This window comes from Danio rerio, chromosome 12, assembly GCF_052040795.2.
Source record: "Danio rerio strain M-AB ecotype USA chromosome 12, GRCz13ab, whole genome shotgun sequence".
NCBI lineage: Eukaryota > Metazoa > Chordata > Actinopteri > Cypriniformes > Danionidae > Danio > Danio rerio.
In genome coordinates this window covers 38,064,223-38,085,599 of record NC_141032.1, presented here as the reverse complement: position 1 = coordinate 38,085,599, position 21,377 = coordinate 38,064,223, and the positions used below count along the sequence as shown (strand labels likewise).

General features: G+C 35.0%; 2 protein-coding genes and 1 long non-coding RNA gene across 10 annotated transcripts in view; 1 reads left to right on the top strand and 2 right to left on the bottom strand.

Moving 5' to 3' along the window:
* Window positions 1-8,337: 8,337 nt before the first annotated feature.
* chmp6b (charged multivesicular body protein 6b) lies at window positions 8,338-15,054 on the bottom strand. Its single transcript, NM_001003874.1, is given in 8 exon segments — window positions 8,338-10,106; window positions 11,652-11,721; window positions 11,825-11,905; window positions 14,066-14,131; window positions 14,221-14,307; window positions 14,401-14,488; window positions 14,581-14,690; window positions 14,895-15,054. Coding segments are annotated over 8 exon segments (621 nt in total). The 5' UTR covers window positions 14,958-15,054; the 3' UTR covers window positions 8,338-10,050.
* A 1,946-nt stretch (window positions 15,055-17,000) lies between these two features.
* Window positions 17,001-17,381, bottom strand: LOC141376852 (uncharacterized). Its single transcript, XR_015504451.1, has 2 exons — window positions 17,308-17,381; window positions 17,001-17,151 (listed from the first exon to the last, which is right to left on the bottom strand). It is a non-coding gene; the product is annotated as an uncharacterized LOC141376852 (long non-coding RNA).
* A 3,052-nt stretch (window positions 17,382-20,433) lies between these two features.
* Window positions 20,434-21,377, top strand: part of sec24c (SEC24 homolog C, COPII coat complex component) — a 40,810-nt gene continuing 39,866 nt past the window's right edge. For all 8 annotated transcript variants that reach the window (XR_015503565.1, XR_015503564.1, NM_001245968.4 and 5 more), the window contains 1 exon segment: window positions 20,434-20,589. The gene's annotated coding sequence lies outside the window, so the exon portion shown is untranslated.

Sequence of the window (21,377 nt, the reverse complement as noted above, 5' to 3'; positions counted from 1 at the left end):
TTGACAAATAAAACTCAACGTGTCCCTGAGAATAAAAATATTTAAATATACAGTTATATTGAATTATAGTCTACTGTTGTATCATAGTCTTCATCTTATAATAAATTAATTGTTTTAAATCCTCGTTTAAACAGTGAACATAAATATGATTTGATTACACCATTATTTTGGATTCTAGAATATTTAGCAACTCTTATGTGTGCTATCTTGTTCTTTTCAAAATAAAGCTTCCAAGTTGGTGTTTTTACAGAGATGCCATAAAAGAGCCATTTTTGGTTTCCCAAAGTACCTTACATGAATAGAATTTAAAATAACCATATTTAATTTTTGTTTTAAGCATGTAAATTCTTGAAATATCCATTGTAACTAATAAAATAATTTTTTAATTCCTAATTCAATATGTTTTTGATGTTTTTTTTTTTATAAATCGAAATGCGCAATGGACTTAATTTGATTAGACTTATTATGTTTTCAAGAGTTCACACTTAGCTGATGATTGATAATAAAGCGTGTTTGGCATGCTCAGAAGATCCTCAAGCCCGGGGCTCCCTCCTGATTGAAGGGCGAGTGGAGAGTTTCAGCTCAAGTAGATCTCAAGAACTCAATTCCTTGTTTATGGCTAATGATAAATTAGGAATTGCTATGGAGAGATATATTGTTAGGGTGTCACAGTGGCGCAGTGGGTAGCACTATCCCCTCACAGCAAGAAGGTCACTGGTTCGAGTACCGGCTGGGTCAGTTGGCATTTCTATGTGGAGTTTGCATGTTCTTCCCGTGTTGGCGTGGCTTTTCTCCGGGTGCTCCGGTTTCCTCTACAGTTTAAAGACATGTGGTACAGGTGAATTGGGTAAGCTAAATTATCCGTAGTGTATGTGTGTGGATAAAAGTGTATGGATGTTTCCCAGTGATGGATTGCAGCTGGAAGGGCATCCACTGCATAAAACATTTGCTGGATATGTTGGCGGTTCATTCCGCTGTGGCGACAGCTGATTATTAAAGGGACTAACCTGAGAAAAAAAAAGAATGAATGAGATATGTTGCGGACTAAGAGCTGATCTGGTGCCAATTTGGTTTGGTCAATTCTCTTAAAAGTCACTTTTTCAACCTTTTTCAAGGTTAAAAGTTGTTGGAAGTAAGCTCAAGCTCCCATAATGCAACTCAAACACATAAATAAACAAGGAAAAATAAAAAGACGAATCACAAAATACAAAAAACTGTTATTATACAGATATTCTTTAACAGTGCATGAATGATCTTTAATGGTCATGCTTACACAACAATGTTATTCATTCTTTTTTTTTTTTTAGCTTAGGCCCAATCCCAATTCTATTTTAATACCCCTTCCCCTTTTCCTTGGCCTTTAAAAACCAATGTGAAGGGGAAGGGCTTCAAAATGTACTCCTAAGAATTGGGACAACACTACAGCCCCTGCACACGTCATCATATGTCATCGCGATCTCTTGCTTCATTTGGGATCGACGATTGCGACTGCTGTAGTTATTCCAGTTGTGTTATTTTTTTGGTATTTATCTTCAGAAAATCACCGAAGGCATATATCATGTTATCATAATGATATAATGTGGCAATAAGATCATAACTGAACTGTGTATTTACACAGTGGCCATATGCATCTGTGTAAACACACCAAAAACAACATTAACATTATAGCAGACACTGTAAACAGCTCATTTCCAGTCACTAGACTTTTCTGACAGGGTATTCAAGTGTCATCGAGTGACAGAATGGTGTGGAACTGCTATACTGGAGTTATTATTAGGGATTATAGATTGCGAAATATAGCAGTTTTTACTTAAGCATTTTTTTAAAGTATGAAGGTAAAACACGAACACGGTTATGAATGTATTAAAACATGTGCTTGTTTGTTGTAAAAATTCGTAATAATGACAAAAAAAAATACTATTTTGTGGATCTCCTTACTTCCGGGTGCAGCTATCTGCCATTGTGGCTGGTGTATTCTGGGAAATTTTCGTACCCCTTGGTTTCGAGTGTGGCGCTGAAAAATCTTCATTCGAAGGGGTGTTTACCCCTCCCCCTTAGCACATGCTTTCAAGCTTAAGAGAAGTGGGACACCCCAACCCCTTCACAGGAATGCACAAAGCGAGGGGCAAGGGGAAGGACTAAGGGGTAGAATTGAGACTGGGCCTTATTTATCAGGGGTCACCACAGCGAAATGAACTGCTAACTATTCCGGCATATGTTTTACACAGTGGATGCCCTGTACTAGGAAACACTTTCTCATTATCATTGTCATTCACACACAAACACACACACAAACACACACACACAGAAACCAAAGCCAATTTAGTTAATCCAATTCACTTATAGCGCATGTTTTTGGACTGTGGGGGAAACCGGAGCGCCCAAAGGAAACCCACACGAACACAGTGAGAACATGCAAACTCCACACAGAAATGTCAACTGGCCCAATAGTATCTGGATGCAGCCTATATGATGCAAGCTGAGACTGCGTCACTCAGCGATGCAATGTCAGACACAATGCACTCAAATGGAGCTAGTGACGTCACTGTGACGGGTAGGGTTAGGTGAGCCCATTAAAAAGCATTGGATGCAGCCCAGATTGCACTGCACCAGGTCTGCAGCCAGACCCCTCTTGACTGGCCTGTTAGAGACTAGAACCAGTGACATTCTTGCTGTGATGCAACAGTGCTAACCCCTGGGACACCATGTTGCCCTATCTACGAAAAGGGGGAGGAGGAAGAATAATGGTAAAAGGAGGGATTCTTCAAGACAAGGGTAACTAAGATAAGAAACTCTGATTATTTATGTTGATTTAGGAATCATATGATTGGTGCATCGTGTGTTAGCTAATGCGGGACCAGCCGTGGTCAATCATAAGCGTGTGATCCTCTCAAAATTATGCCGTGGTCACACTAGAGTTTGAGCATGCAAAATTCTGTCATACAGCTCTGCAAAAAGAGGCAGGATCATACAAGATGATTAAACATTTTAAGCGTGCTCCGGTTTCCCCCACAGTCCAAAGACATGCACTATAGATGAATTGGATGGTCTAAATTGACCGTAGCGTATGAGAGAGTGTGTGAATGCGAGAGTGTATGGGTGTTTCCTAGTACCGAGTTGTGGCTGGAAGGGCATCCACTGCGTAAAACATATGTCGGATTAGTTGGCGGTTCATTCTGCTGTGGTGACCCCTGATAAATAAGAGACTAAGCCGAAGCAAAATTAATGAAGAAATATTATTGTGTCAGCATGACCATTCAAAATTATGTGTACACTGTAAAAAAATGTATATAAATATGCAGTTTTCTGTGTTTTGTGATTCATCTTTTTATTTTTCCCCATTTATTTATGCTTTTGAATTGCATTATGGGAGATTTTAACCTTGAGAAGCTTGAAAAAGTGACTTTTATGAACATTTCTAATAGTTTAAAGTGATATATTGTCGGGGTTGTTGTATATTGCAGTAAAAAAACCTTGTAATAAACTGCCAGTCCATTCTCTGTTATTTCTCTATATATTATTTCTTATATTAGATTGTTTTAAACTACCAAAATGTCACTAAAAGTCACTTTGTTAAACTGTAGAGTTGTTGAATTTTCAACCTCAAAAGTTAACAGAGCAGAAATCAACATCCCATAATGCAATTCACAACCGTAAATAAATGGAAAACACTTGTGAATCACAAAATAGGGAAACTGTTAACCAGGGCCGCCAGCAGGATTTTATTCCAAGGTATGAAAATGATACAAAATATACATTTTGATGGTAACAACCATTTAAATAATGGCTGTTATTTCTTTCAGTATTCAAACATTAAATAACGAATGCTTCAAGTGAAATAAAAACGAATATGAAACAACACATAGCAGGATATAAAGCATATAAAGCACTATTATATTTAGCAAAATGCTGCTCTTTTTATCTTTGTATTTTTAACTTTTGTTATTTTTAACAATTACCGACCATAATAAAGCTATAGACAAATTCTTGCTTGACATTTTAGAAAATATTTTCTGTAGCTACCCAGTATATAAACATCACAGAGAACAAAAAAACAAACACCAAAACATGTTACATGGCCCCATAAATGTCCAACTTATATTATTTATTAATTTTTTTTTTAGTAAAAACAATATTAAGAATCCATATTTATTTTAATTATTAATTAATTCCTTTTACTTGTTTGTATAGGCATATATAGGCTATAATTTAAATCAGTGGTTCTCAAACATTTTTCATCAAGTACCACCTCAGAAAAAAATTGTCACTCCCAGTACCAAAATGAGCAGTATTACAATACAGTAGCGCAGTAGGCCCAGTAAAGCAGCTACAACTCTGCACAGTTAAAAAACGTGGCAGATTACATCAGAAATATAGGCTATATGCCATACATGATATATTATATCCATCATTTTTGATTAATTTTGAAATTTGTGTAGCATGTACATGACATATTTCATTTCTCCGTGTACCACTAGAAGGAAGCCTGCGTACCACTAGTGGTACACGTACCACAGTTTGAGAACCACTGATTTAAATCATACAACAATACCTTGGACAGCTACAGTGCCACTAAAGCTTTCAAACAAAAGTCCAAACAATTCAAGAAAGATCATACTTTCTCCGGTGACGGCCGACTACTTTACAACACGCCGTAACCATCCTTCAGGTGGTATAGTCGGCATTAAATTACAAAACAAGCTGTTTGGACTTTGAAATAAGTTTGGGCTTTGAAAAGAGCAATTATTTCTCTTCCAGATCAGAGCGAGTTTTTGTGCTACCAAAATACAGCATTGCATCAGTTTATTTAGTCCAGGGGTTACCAACATGGTGCCCGTGGGCACCAGGTAGCCCGCCAGGTTCACATGAGTTTCCCGCGGGCCTGTCCTTAAAATATTTCACCATAGCACCACATATGAGTAAGCTGCATCTAATATTTTTATAGGTATTCTTTTTAAATCACACTTGCATTGGTGTAAATTTGAAAGTTTTTAAGTTATAAGTTATATTAAGTTATATATTAAAAGTTATTAAGTTACATATATATAAAAAAATAACGTTAAAAACAATTTCAGACAAATGAAGTGTTTCATATTGATATTTATTCAACATATAATTAAAAGTTAATTAAGAAAAATGTGTTATTTAATAACTGCAGCCCTTCACACTATCGGTACACAAGAAGTAGCTCTCATTTTCAAAAAGATTGGTAACCCCTGATTTAGTCAGTCCAAGGTAAGGTTTCATTGCCTAGGATGTCAATCAAATTAAGCAAACTATAGCCACGGATAAAATAATAGGCTATTTTATTATTGTAAGATTTTAGACGACGGGTTTGTATTCATATTATAGATGGTTAATTATATTCAAGTCAATAAAATAATAACTTTAATAAATAAAATATGTTTATAAGAATGTGGTGGGCCAGTGAAAAGCAGCTGTGGTGTATACTGTTTAATAATCAACTTAAATGATGTCATAAATAAATGAAAAAGCAGCATTAATTCCCACCCTCTCATGGTAGGTATGCTACAGTGTACAGGCGCACGGCTGCAGGCGCCACTACTGTTAACTAACAGATATTTTTTACAGTGTATAATATTCCAGTGTTATGTTTATCCTTAAAATAAGCTGGTAATCTAGGGGCAACATCTTTTACAGCTGCATGTTCTGATGAGAAAAGCAGTCAAATTTAGTTTTAGCACAGCTGCATGTCATTTTCAAATGAACTCCAAGACTCCTTGATTGCAATCGTAGCTCATCACTGCTGGATGGTAGATCCTGAAGAGCAGGACTGAGCTCCCCTGCTCTAGTGTTTCCATGTTTTAAAGGTCAAGCAACAGAGTAAACTGCATTTAATTGTGTGTGTGTGCGTGTGCGTGTGTGTGTGTGCTGCTTGATTGCAAAGGTCAAGAAATCCAGCCTAATACAATGGACAGTTTCCTTTCTTTTGTTTTCTTTTTTTCAGCGAGCTGCACATACAGCACTCATAGATGGGGTTGCTGGGAAATGCATATAACATTGGAGATGCTTCCGCCTGGGGGCCACATCGATTGATTTTACATCACGGTGGAAGTCTTATCTGCTGGATCTGTCGAGACCCAGCGTGAAGGGTAAATAAAAAGCAACAAAGCAAAACAGCGATCAATACAAACGCCAACAGCATCATTTTTCAACAGATCTGATTAAGGGAATAGTTCACCCAAGAGGGAAAATTTTAGTTCTTGTTTCAAACCTTTCTTCTGTTTAACACAAAAGAAGATATTTTGAAGAATGTTAGAAACCTGTAACCATTGACTATTATAGTATTTATTTTTCCTAAAATGAAAGTCAATGGTTAAAGGTTTCTAACATTCTTTGAAATATCTTCTTTTGTGGTATTCACCTTTTTTTTAAGATTTTAACAAAGAAAAGAAAGGATTGGAACCACCGAAGTGTGAGTAAATAGTGAGTACATTTTTATTTTGAGTGAATATACCTTCAAGAGAAGATTTCGCAACTGAATGAGAGAAGGCAAAATGTAATTAAGCTAGATGCTCCTAATTTAACATATTCAAAGAAAAACTCAGGTTATCTTCAGCTTTATTGCTTCTGGGAAGCTCGATTTCTGTCTTTAGTGCACATTTATTGATCAAAGTCTGACAATGTAACAGTATGAAACTGCTTCACATTGAGCTCTTGTGGAGCCATTCAGACTCGTAGGGCAGTCGCCCACTCCCATAGTGCTTTGTGGCAGGCGAGATAAGAGCAGCCCCACACACCTCCAGCCGCCTGTGCCAGACAATGGACTTCCAACTAAGCTATGCAGGTATTTGGTTTTTTAGGTCAGTGCTTTTCAAACAATGCTTTTCAGAATGTTCATGACCAGTACTCAAGAAAACCTGCACACTTAACTTTACAACATAAGCTGTAGCCAGTTACCTGTGGGCGGTACATGCTTTTGGATGTCAAAATATTCAGTTAAAATTGATCCTAGAGAAAAATATTGTTTAAATGTATGAGGTTAGGTAAGCTTTTTAAATGTGGAGTTTAGAGCTAAAGTAAATTAAAATAACTATTATTCCTTAATGTAATGTTTTTCTTTGATGAAAAATCCATCAAAAAGCAATGGCTAAAATCATTGGGCTTTATCATTAATCACTGGAAAAATATGTAATTATATTTAGAATAATTCTTAATATTACTTAAAAATATTTTTTCTCTCAAATATTTTACGATTGTAGTTTTTTTTTTCAGATTTAAAAATCCCCTCACATAACAAATGACGAGTTGATAAGCAAAAACCTCTAAGTGCCGTCTAAATTTTTCCTCTAAAATGTGCATTTTTCTCAGCATCCTGTGTTTATGTTGAGTTATTTTACTTTACATGCAATGGACATAACCTATTTTTTGCACTAAAAGAAATTAAAAATGCTGAAACTAAACAACAACCTGAGAAAACTGTTCATTTTAGATGAAAATTTCAGGAGGCACTTGGATGTTTTTGCAACTAAACTCTTCAAATTTAAAGTGGTTTTTTGTATCGACAAATTTTTGGAAGCTTTTATGACCACATCTTTTGACACTTTTTGTTTTTTAATGAATCGACAAAGCGGATGTCAGTCAAAAAAGGGTCTCTGACATTTGCTGATATATGAAGATAATTGCAACGCTTGTATCTCAAGTGAAATCAGTTAAAACAAAAGCCAAACGACATCTCTAGGTAGAACTTCACTAATCCAGTGTCCATGCTAAATTCATTCAGTTTCTTTTCGGCTTAGTCCCTTTATTAATCTGGGGTCGCCACAGCAGAATGAACCACTAACTTATCCAGCATATGTTTTACACTGCGTATGCCTTTCAAGACACAACCCATCTCTGGGAAACATCCATATACTCTTACATTTACACACGTACACTACAGTCAATTTAGCTTATTAAGTTCACCTATAGCACATCTTTGGACTGTGGGGGAAACGGAAACACCCGGAGAAAACCCACGCCAACACGAGGAGAACATGCAAACTCCACACAGAAATGCCAACTGACCCAGCTGGGGCTCGAACCAGCAACCTTGCTGTGAGGTGATCATGCTACCCACTGCGCCACCATGACACCCTCCATGCTAAAATAAAAAAGACTCATTTTACCGACCCTATACATTTGAACAGTAGCATATAATATATCACATGTGTATTTTTGTTTCAAGACATGAACCCATTTAGAGAGAAAAAATGACCTGCAGTAAAAGCAAAGAATGCAGAAGATTCTTGTACACAACACAGCCTGCGTTACACTGCTCCCTAGTGGCTGCTAGTAATACTCATCCTTCCTGCAGTCAAAATAATGATAAAAAAATGATTACATAAAATTTATTGTTGAAGATTTACAAAACTAGAAAGACAGAGCATAAAGTAATATACTGAACGCTGACTTTAAAGTACACTACTGGGAGAGCTGACATGGGGATGTATGAATTGAAATGAATCAGTGTTAGTTACAAAACCATAATAAGACAAAGAAATGCGGAGGGTTGCAGTGCCATTTGCTTAGGATAGATTCTATCCTTGTATCTTATGTATGCAGACTTCATAAAAACTGTGTGTGCAGCATACGATGATTATAAACAGAACTGTTGACCAGATTCAATAAGGTGTACACTTAGTGGCCACTTTATTAGGTACACCTTGCTAGTATGCTTGACTCGTGCTTTTATGACATGGCACGTTATCTTGCTGGAAGTAACCATCAGGAGATGGGTACAATGTGTTCATAAAGAGATGGACATGGTCAGAAACAAAACTCAGGTAGGCTGTGGTGTTGACATGATGCTTAATTGGTACTAATAGGCCCAAAAAGTGCCAAGAAAACTAGCTTGAACCGTTGATACATGGCAGGATGGGTCCATGCTTTCATGTTGTTGACGACAAATTCTGACCCTACCATCCAAATATTGCAGCAGAAATTAAGACTCATCAGACCAGGCAACGTTTTTCCAATCTTCTATGGTCCAATTTCAATGAGCCTGTGTGAATTTTAGCCTCAGTTTTCCATTCTTAGCAGACAGGAGTGGCACCCAGTGTTGTCTTCTGCTGCTGTAGCCCATCTGCTTCAAGGTTGGACGTTTTGTGTGTTCAGAGATGCTCTTCTGCATACCTCGGTTCTACCAAGCGAGTTACTCTTGCTTTTCTATCATCTCGAACCAGTCTGGCCATTCTCCTCTGACATCAACAAGGCATTTGCACCCACAGAACTGCCGCTCACTGGAAATTTTCTCTTTTTTGGACCATTGTCTGTAAACCTCAGAGATGGTTGTGCGTGAAAATTCTGAAATACTTTGACCAGCCCGTCTGGCACCAACAACTATGCCACATTCAGTCACTAAAATCACCATTCCTCACGATTCTGATGCTCGGTTTGAACTGCAGCAGATCATCTTGACTATGTCTACATGCATTGAGTTGCTGCCATGTGATTGGCTGATTAGAAACTTGAGTTAACAAGCAGTTGGACAGCTGTACCTAATAAAGTGGCCGGTGAGTGTATATCTACAGTATATACAGTAGAGGTAAACTTCATATCGACATGGCGGGCGGCTGTCTTAAACTTGCTAAAATCACGTTTAAACCAGGCTTGTCATAGGTGTAGCTTTTAATATCATTTTACAGGACACTATAAAGTTTGTACAAATTTACGCCCATAATGGAAATGCTTCAGTTTTGTGTGACAAACCATAGTGTAATGATTCATCATTTAAACAGACTGTTATAATAAAAGTGATGCATGCATTAGAATGATACGCCTTTGATGTATAGTTACAAGATCAGACAAAAACTGTAGGGTGATTAGAAAGACCAGGCACTGTTAAGAGCATCTTCTTCAAAATGATCGTATTACTACACTAAATGGCGTACAGTATGCTGTGTATGTACAAGTTTTTAAAAAATGGCATGGATGTAGGGTCTTCAACATGTATGAGGGGTTTTGTTTGGGATGAGCCCTTGGGGTCCAGTGGAACGGCTCGAGAGCAGACGTGGAGATACGACAGATGGCAGGTGGACAAATCTGTATTTACACTGCCACCATCTCACGCTCTGGCTTCTTTTTCACCCTCTCCTTCTCCCGCACTGAAACATACAACATGTTCTTTAAGCATCTGCATGGTGTATGAGTAGTAGTGTAGTCATGCAATGTCTATATATACTGTCAGAAAAATACTGAAAATGCCACAGGGAAAAATGGCAACAGCATGAATTCAAATGACAGCATTCATGCACATCTTCATATTCATCCAGTGAAAAATTCAAGCACGGCTCAGTAGCCGGGTTTTAATCTTAAGGTGAAGCAAATATTTTTAAATTTTGCAAAAAATAAATGAATTAAAATAGCAAATAAGGTTTGTTTTGTATCAGCTTGTTAGAGCAGCTGACTGTAGTATTTGTAGGCTAGTAAGCAACAGTAAACAAATCAAGCATAATCATGTGGGTGTAATGTTCGCCAAGTCAAGTTCATATCCATATCCTTAAAATCTTTTTTGTATTAAAGGCATTTTTATTTAAATATAAGGTGTTGTTTTGGGTTTCTCATGTGACACTACAAAATACACAATAATCCAGCTACTGATACAATTTTCTTTACTAAAGATTTAATAACGTGCCAAAAACCATGTATCACTCTCATAAATTTTGCCATGGATGTAGCATTATAATTAATTTCACAAATTTAAATTTTAGTGTTGGAGAAAAACAAACACCAACCTAACTTATACAAAGTTAAAACATTATTAAAGACATCAAACAAATGGAAAAAAAAAAAATTACAATCAGTAACAAATATGTTCATAAAAACAGTCCTTAACATTTTTTAGGAAGTCTGATTTATTTTTTTTATTGATTTTATGTTAATGACTATCACAAAAAATTTCTTCCTCAACTGTCAAACTTTCGCTTTAGACTTTAAAGAGTGGTATTGTGTTTACAGTCCCTATCGGTCACGACATTCCATAGGTAGGACATTTCTCAGTGCATTAAAAAAAAAATATATATATATATATATATATATATATATATATATATATATATATATATATATATATATATAAAAACTATTCAAAATGTAACTTATTGTGGCGAACTATAAATAAAATGCATATAATATTTTATGGGTCAAAATTATCGACTTTGTGCCATTTCTTTATATTCAAATAGTTATTATAATATTAATTAAAGACATTTTGTAAATTTCCAACTGTAAATATATCAAAACCTTTTTTATAAGTCATGTGCATTTCTGCAAGCACCACATATAGACAAATTTAAAGTTGATTTTTCAACATTTTTATATTTTTTCAAATTTGAATGCTCAGATTCCAGATCTCAAAAACTGAGATTAAAGTTAGGGGGTTTTATCTGGTTTTTATGTTATTAGACATTTTTAGACTATCCAGTGAAGTGCAGGAACATGTAACAGAGCTCAACTTTTGTATTTGTAAGACAGAAAGATGCACAAACAATGCATGAGCATTGTGTTCTTATCTGAAACATACATGTAGTTGCAACTGCAATTGTGAACTGAGCCATTTAAAAACTCTGGAATATTAAAAAACATGAATGATTCTGGCAACACTAATGTATACATAGTATTTTTATAAAGAAATAAGGAAGAAAACAGACCTGGCTCTTGCTCTGGAACCTCTGGTAGCTCTTCTCCAGGCACCTCAGGAAGTTCAAGGTCAGCTTCTCCCTAAACAGACACACACACACACACACACACACACAGGATGTGTAAAACACAAACGGAAACACAACATCAGAATAAAGGCTGTTGGAGTGTGTTGCCGCCAGACCTGAGTGATGGCCTCCAGCTCTGCTAGCACAGCCTCCTCATCCTCCTGGGTCAGAGATCCTGCCAGCATCTCATCAATTTGCTGCATACAAACACAGACAAACGCAATGAGAGTTTTAAAGCAAACACTTCTAGATCGCTAATAGAGAAAGAAAGAGCAATGCGAAGAGATCCAGTGTGTCTTATGGAGAGTTCAGACTGCATGATTTTCAAAGTAGTCTTTTCACACTGCATGACTATCTAGAGTAGCATTCTGTCTGTGCTGTGTTCACACTGTAGGATGGATCGGCGACAGGGTGATTCACACTGCATGACTTTACAATAGGAGAATTGCCTACTACAACTTTGTCCAAGCACAACCAAATAAACGCGAGAAGTGACATGGAAACAATGCGAGGTCACGTAATATATCTTTCGTTATTAACTACATGATGGAAAAAGAAGGCTTCAGCTTTAAAATGTACTTATTTTGCTCACCCAGCTTTTGAAGAGAATTAGCAATTTCTCCTCAACTTTTTTTTGTACTTTGACCCGGTTGTGATATTGCTCAGATGACACATCAAACAGACACGGATGCTCCTACCAAATTTACAATAGCTTTTTCTCCATTTCTTGGGTCCAAATGAACTGAAAATGAGCGCTTTTAACTTCTCCCCAAACCTCCCGCTGGCCTGCAGATACCCATACTAGTGGATTCTGCTCTCTCATTGGCTGTAGGCAATCGCCAATGTTGGTTTCAATTAGAACTCATTTTACACGGCATGATTTGAATCGCCGACAGGTCCAGATATTTAGCATGCCAAATATCTCTGCGACTCATCTGCGATTCTCTCATATTGCTTCCTTGATAGTTCACACTGTGTGTTTCTTACTCACGTGAATGAGCACCGATTTGCCTGTAATTTCAGGCATTTGTCTGCGATTTCTCAAAACCTAACGGCGAGTCAACAATCAGGGCTAAAATCATGCAGTCTGAACTGGGCATTAGAGTTGGATGCAGCTGCCTGTCAGTTCTTCAGGATCAGCTTCTCCACCTGTAAGACTCTAAGGCAGGGGTCACCAATCTCGTTCCTGGAGGTCCGGTGCCCTGCAGGGTTTAGCTCCAACTTGCCTTAACACACCTGCCTGGGTGTTTCAAGTATACCTAGTAAAGCTGCAGTCACACTGGGCTTTTTCTCCCATAGACTTCCATTCATATGCACGCAAATGCGTCAGACCGGAAACGCAGGGTCATGCATCAAGTTTCGCAGGTTGCTGAGGTGCAAAGTTCAAGCTTGGTGAACTCTGACCTGCGAAATCGCATCACTTGACTGCGTGAGACCAATCGAGGATCAAAACATGACATCTCTGGACGAAATTTAAAACATGGAGCAATCGCTCCCTTTTAAAAATGTCTAATAAGTCTGTTTAATCCCGCCCCTTTTGTTTGCTCAAACTCTAATGTGACCACAGCTTAAGACCTTGATTAGCTTGTTCAGGTGTATTTGATTAGGGTTGGAGCTCAAATCTGCAGGACACCAAACCTCCAGGAACGAGTTTGGTGACCCCTTCTCTAAGGGCTCCAATAGTCAAAATAAATTATTTTTAAGAACATTAAAAAATACAGAATCCTGTACTTATTTAGCTTAATCACATAAAGTTTTTTTTTATTTTATTTGCATAAATGTATGTGTTAAACAGATTTTCATCTATATTTAGGTTTCATTTTTACTAAAGTTTTTGAAATATAAAATATAAGTTTATACTTTTCCGCTTTATTAATAATAAATGATAAATTTCAGTTTTTGATTAGTTTTTGAGTTAAATGTTTTTTATGTTAAATTACATATAATGATTTCTACTTAACATTTTTAGAGCTTGACAACTAGAATGTTATATTTGAATGATTAGTTTTAATAGATTTTAAGCTTTTAAATATTTCAATAAAATTCACATTGAATTTTTCATTTAACAAAATAAAATGAGAAATGTAAAACATTACAATGTGACTGTCAAATGAAGAAATAGTTTGTGACAGTTTTTGCAAGCTCCTTCAATAGCCAGGTTTTCTTTTGGGATTTTTAAATTTATTTTATGAATATTTTTTCATAGATTTTTTTGGTTCAGCTTTTTAACTCCAATAATTATGTTGACAACATTATTTGTATGGAAAAATGCAAAAGAGGTACCCAGTTGGACCCCAGTCAGTGTATAGCTCAGTGTATATAAGGGGTCCTTTCACATTGTGAGAAGTAAAATGTACCTTCTGATACTCAATGGCATCATGTGTTTCATCCATGATTTTCTCCACCTCCTCTATAGACAGCACCTGGTTACAAAAAAAACGTTAAGTGAAGTGAAATTTACCAGTACATTGTACTAAACGTGATGAAGTATAACTCATTTCTCATTACATACCTCATGCATTTTCTTTAGGCAATCATTGCCAACTTTCAATCCTTCAATAACTTTCATCTCTATTTGTGCAAATTCAATATCTTGTACCTGTAAAAACCAAAATAAAGAAATACAATAAATGCTGCAGTCTTGTCAACATGTGTCATTCATCATGTCCTCAGCATTAAATGCTTTATTTACCATTCGCTCCAGGTTACTAATTTGATTTTCTGTCTTTTCCAGTAACTGATCCTGGTAGCGTTTCTTCTTCAGGAGTAGGAGTGCTTTACTATACACACAAAACATTAGAAGGTAGTTTTTATGAAAAGCTTGACCTTCTAGTTCTACAAGTCACAGTAAGTCATACATGACTGTACTCACTCTTTCTTGCCATCTTTCAGTAACTGTTTGGCCAGTTGTCGCTCCTTGTCCATCTGAAGCGTGATCCTCTTCTGATACTGCTTCAGTTTATCTCTCTGCTGTTTCAGTTGCTGCTCACACACATAAATAAGTGACACATTTAATATTAATATTAAAAATGAGAGGTATATGTAGACTAACGGTCCTTTAGGTGCGTTTCCCGAAGATATACAAATTTAAACACATAAACATATTAAGATAATATAACACCTGAGTTTTACATATACAAGTTCTCTAATCATAATGATTAGCCAGTTAGCAGTTTTCAAACACACCAGCACAGCTCTGTCTTGCTCGGTCACCCGAGTTGCTTTCTTTTTCCCGAAAAGATTTCCCATGTCGATGCCGCATCCCCGCCACTATCTGTCCAGACAGGGGTGGTGTTTCTAAAATTCGGAAAATGTTAAATCCACAGGCCTCGATACTGTCAGTCCATAACAGAAACACTAAAGTCTGAGGTGTGGAGAAGAAAACAGCTACCCAGCCTACCGGAAGATACGTACTTCAAAATAAAAGCCACTGATGTATGTATGTGTGCTCGTCAACACGGTCAATATTACTTTGTAAGATAATTCCGATTTGACTATTTATTGAATTAATGGTTTTAAGACTATTGTTTTATTTTTTATTATTATCAAATTATTTTGCTGATTTATTCATTCAACATCATCGTTGTTTTTATGGTTATTAATATTAATAATAGTCAGTATTTTTGTAATTATGTACAAACGTAGTACAAGAATGCACATTTCACAACAATTATGAACAAATAAAACAAAAAAATTAAATCCACAAATTTCTGCTTAAATAAAACAATAATTTAATGTGTGTGTGTGTGTGTATGTATGTATGTATGTATGTGTATGTATGTGTGTATATATATATATATATATATATATATATATATATATATATATATATATATATATATATGTATATATATATATATATATATATATATATATATATATAAATTTATATATATATATATATATATATATATATATATATATATATATATATATATATATATATATATATATATATATCCTACAAATTCCTGCATAAATAAATATATAAACAGTGTCACAGTGTCAGCAGATTAATAAATACATTACACAGATGTTGGGAGAAAAATTGAATATATATTTTTACATTTTTTGGTGCTGTGTATTATTCTGGGATGCAGTAGAATATGGAGACTGCAGAAGAATATGAAGACTGACTGATGCGGGCTGAAAAGTTTGGTAACCCCTGATCTATACCACTGGCCCAACTGGGCCATTAAAACATCCTTTGCATGTAGTCCTGTATAAGACTGAATTTAATTCACTGTTTTAAAAAAAGACTTTAAAAAGTATTTTTTAAATTTTTTACATCAAAACGAGTAGACTAAAAAGTACTAAATATTAAGCCAAAAATATAAAACCTAATTATGTATACACTATTTTTATAAAAGAATATGTGCAATATTAATAAAACATCTGCAGAGATGTTCTTATGTAAACTATGGATAATTTATTTTTTTTATAATTTTATTTTATTTATTTATTTTTTGCTGTTTGTACTGTAATTTGTTGCCAGATCATGCACTGCATAGGACAAAGATAAAACCAAAGCAAAAGTAGAAATCCGAACATAGGAAAATTTCCTTTCAGATGCACCTTCATTAGACAAAGTCAATATTGACCTGGGATCAATTTACCAACTATAGGTTTAGAAAAAAAAGTCTAATGGAAATGTATAGAAAAGTGCATTGTGACTAAATATTATGACAACTTGTTCAACTTCTTTTATAAATATATATAACTTGACATTAACTTTTTTTCCTCACCACCCACTGGCCATTTTCACAAGACAAAATTTTGTTGTTGGAAACTGTATTTTATATACTTAAATTTGATATTTGCATGCTAAAAGTATCTGAATGAGAGACATTTTACTTGTTTTGGGTCATTAAAAATGACTCTGACTTCCAATATTATGATATAGCTTATATCTGCTGTATTCAACCTAAAACCTATAATAATTTGACATAAAACCAAAACAATACCCATTCTTTTCTTAGGACATTTTTATTAAGCAAGTATTTGAATATCAGTAAGTTTATGACATGTTAAATATATATAGTATATTCTGCTGGTTTTAAACATACTGAATAATACTAAATACAGTTATGTAACAACCATACATTTACCATTAGGACATTTTTGATTAACTTTTGTATTACCTGCACAAATGTTGACTAATGAAGGTACATTTATAACAACTATTTATTTGTTGGACTACTTTACTGTCAAAACATGTTGCGTTCAAATGCATTCAGCAGACTTATATGACAGTGAATTGCTGAAGAGGACAAATAAAACACGAGACAGGTATTTAGAAAGAGTATAGTTTATTTTGTTTGATCTGCAAACTTATCTAAACAAGAAAAACTTTCAGAAAACAGCACGGAAACATTATAATGCGCGCGCTCATGAATATAACCCGCGGTTGTCTTCAATAGTTCTTCTTTGCTGAACAACTCTGCTGAAAAACAAAGCAAAACATTACAACAGCAAGATATGTTACAGTTAAAACATTAACAAACAGTTGCCATGGTTTCTTTTTTTAAACTATAGTAAACTAAAGTTTGAAACTATAGTTTAAAATAGACGATGAGTGGGCCCCGCTGCTCCCACCTACCATAACCCTCGCAGCGGGGTCCCACTACCGGCCTCCCGTGTTTCCCTGAGGGTCCTTGGGGCTTGTATTTCTCTATAGGGTTCAGAAGCCGCGTTTAAGTACGCAAACCACAAGGAACTACAGCACACAGACGGGCCCGACTGAAACTTTACGAAGCAGACTTCGTGAGATTGGCGTGGCTCCACTCGTACTGTCAAGTATTGAAGTTGAACTTACCTTGGTCAAGTACAAACAGCAACACCGAGCGACCTGACAACACTGAGAGAACCGACGAGCTTTATAGGAATGCATATGCAAATGTTCACATGGCGACGTCACTGCTGTGAGTCTCGTTGTCATGGTGAGAGCTGAATAGAGCACACCTCATTGGAGCACACAGGCTCGGGAATCTACGTCATGGCGGGTTGCGGTTGGCTATGGGCAAAAACATATTAAATCTTTTGAATCTATATTTTTACATTTTTGACAGAGGAGTATATGTAAGACAGATGCGGGACATTAGAACAGAAAGTGAGCCCGGCTAGGAAAACAATCCACTGCTCTGACCAACTCTTAGTGGTGTTACAGTAAGCTTCTTATTATGTAAGAACGCCATCTAGCGGTCACATAACCTAATAGCATGTTACTTGCTACCCACGGCCAAAAGGTCCAGCATTTGTCCTTTTAATTATTTAATGTAATTTAATTATATATATATATTATATAGTTAATATAATATATTTATATTCAATATATTCCAGTCACATCTATGTTTACGAGACTGTTTGGTCACTTCATCCGTTTTTTTCTGATCAGATATCCGATCGCTCAAACCACTTCAGAAGGTGATCTTGGATGCATTCCAGATGAAACTGGACAGGTCTTATCATTTTTTAGACAAAATTAATATAAATACAATAAATTATGACCTAGAAAAAATCTGACCTGCGCCTGATACACCTGTAGTTGCGCTTTTACTGAAACATGTTTACTATAAGCAACATAAAAAACATTTTACAGGGAACTTTTTTTCTAAATCTTGGACCTTATTTCTGAAATAAAAATGAGCAATAAAAAGGTGTGAAGCACCAGAAGCGACCATATTAAATTCATTTGAATATATTTTGGCTATTGTTGATATCCAGAAATTTTCAAATGTACTTTTAGGGGCTAGAAAAATTCTGAAGAATTCATTATTATTGTTTCATTATTATTATTATTATTATTATTATTATTATTATTATTATTATTATTATTATTATTATTTTGTTTTTTAATGGAAATTGCCAAAAATGTGACTGAGGACAGTTGAATGTGCTGGCCAGTTTGTCTTTTGTTTAATAAATGACAGTGGGCTACAGTTTTTATTTTAAAACTTTAATAGATTGCTATTTTTTCCTAATGATATGTGATGCAATAAATTTGTATTTTAAAAATTATTCTTGTTTTAATTTTTTAATTGCAATTTTTTAGGAAATATTTTTAGTACATCAAAAAAGTGTAGTTATGATGACATCTGACTAGTTTACCCAGAAAAAAAATCACTAAAATGCAGTATTTAAATCTCATAGTTAAACAGAAACTGAGGCGTATAACTGCAAAAAGGTTCACCTTTTGAGAAAAAAAAACACCCCTTTCACCAGGCTGGCTATGGGCCTGAACAGCTAAACTGAAAGTAGATTTTCCCCCTTTCACACCACTCTATTAAATATTTATATATTTATTCATGCAGGAATTTGAAGATTTAAATATATATTTATTAATTTATTTGCATATTTGTTTATTTATTGTTTTATTTATGCAGGAATTTGTGTATATATTTATTCATTTATTTAATTATTGTTTTATTTAGCTGGAATTTGCAGATTTATATAAATGTTTATTCATTTATTTGCGTAATTTTTCATTCATTCATTCATTTAGTCCCTTTAATAATCTGGGATCACCACAGCAAAATTAACCACCAACTTATCTAGCACATGTTTTATGCAGCGGATGCCCTTCCAGCTGCAACCCATCACTGGGAAACATCCATACAGACTCATTCACTCATGCACGGACAATTTAGCCTACCCAATTCACCTGTACCTCATATCTTTGAATTGTGGGGGAAACCAGAGCACCCAGAGGAAACCCACGCAAACACGGAGAGAACATACAAACTCCACACAGAAATGCCAACTGACCCAGCCAGGGCTCGAACCAGTGACCTTTTAGCTGTGAGGATACAGCACTACCTACTGTGCCACTGCGACGCCCTGTATATTTTTTTTTATTGTTTTATTTATGCAGGAGTTTGTGTGTATATTTATTTATTTATTTGCAAATTCATTCATTTATTTATTGTTTTCTTCATGCAGGAGTGTGTGTATATATTTATTCATTTATTTGTTTAATTGCATATTTATTTATTTATTGTTTTATTTAAGCAGGAGTTTGAGTATATAATTATTAATTAATTAATTAATTAATTTATTTATTTATTTATTTGCATATTTATTTATTTAATGTTTTATTTAAGCAGGAGTTTGTGTATATATTTATTCATTTATTTATGTATTTGCCTATTTATTTATTGTTTTATTTTAGCAGGAGTTTGTATATTTATTCATTTATTTGCATATTTATTTATTGATTGATTTATTCATGCAGGATTTTGTAGATTTGAATAAACTTTTTTTTGCGTAATTATTTACTTCTTGTTTTATTTATGCATGAGTTTGTATATTTATTCATTTATTTATTTATTATTTTATTTATGCAGGAATTTATGTATAAATTTATACATTTATTTGGATGTTTATTTATTGTTTTTGCAGGTTTCGTCCTACATACATTAGTAATAGTAATAGTAGTATTTTTTAGCGCATTATTTATTATTAATATTGTTATTGTTGTTGTCATATTGTTGATGTTTTAAGCAAAAAAAAGTAACCAGACTTCTACAGCCTGGCTGACATGTTTGTTTACTGTCTAGGACAAAATAACTGCGCAGCACAGCTTCTAAAGCTTGCTATTCTTTACAGACAAATTCACTGAGCAGTTCATTTCAGGTCACGTTTCATTTCATTTGTCAAAAAGTGAAAGTTAAATCTTCTACATCATCAAGAGCTTCTTCATCATGACCGGATGTGGACGTGGCACACAGGCTCAGTTCTTCCGGTGCGCGTGAGGAAGGGATTAAACGTCCGTCTCGCTGCTCTCTTTCCGTGAAAGAACGGCAGCCCACCCGCGTTTACCGGCGTTTCAAACCGGAACGGAGTACTGACGACTCGTTCGTTAACCAATCAAGCAGTTTGTGAGGTGAGCTGTCAGATGGCGCTTGGTATTTCTTCTTTAATTTGGTGGTTTATTTCCCTGTCACTGCTAGCTTAGCTTTAGCACATTCAGCGCGAGCCGCAGCGTCGAGTCATTTGTGAGTTCTGTTCGTATTAATACTCTACAGTGACACATTTCACTGCTATTTATAAAACGTAAGTGCTTTTTAGAGGGAGATACATGTTGTCAGACCTAATGGGCCATTTGTGATTCACTTTTAATAACCGGGATTTGTAAACATCCCATGTTAGCTTTAGCAAGAGGTGAAAGAGAGAGTGGATTTAATGTCCTCATACGCTGTTTAGTGATTTTGAGAATGAAGTCATTTATTAAACCTTAGCCAGTGTTATATAACCTAATTGTTGAGATAATAATATGTTATTAACTTTGTAATGGGACGTGTTGGTGCTGTAATGCATCGGTTTGAGTTGTATGTCATGGTTTTGTTTGTTGTTCGAAACAAACTTCTTGTCTGACATTGAAACTTTAATTTAGTGAGTTTTTACTTGGATCATTCTTTTGAATACATATTTATTTATTGTAATAAGCTAATATTTGTTTTTACTTTATATTTTTTCTTATTCGCATATAATAAAAGTTTAAGGAGCTGGTTTTCAGATACGTTAACGTTAGATGTTTCACAGGGAAATATTATTTTATATCTTTATTTATTTTCTCCGCTTAAGACAGATAAATTAACTAGTATGTAGGATATATCTAAATATCCCTTACAAACAAATCTTACCTTATGTTCCCTATAGTACATTAATGGG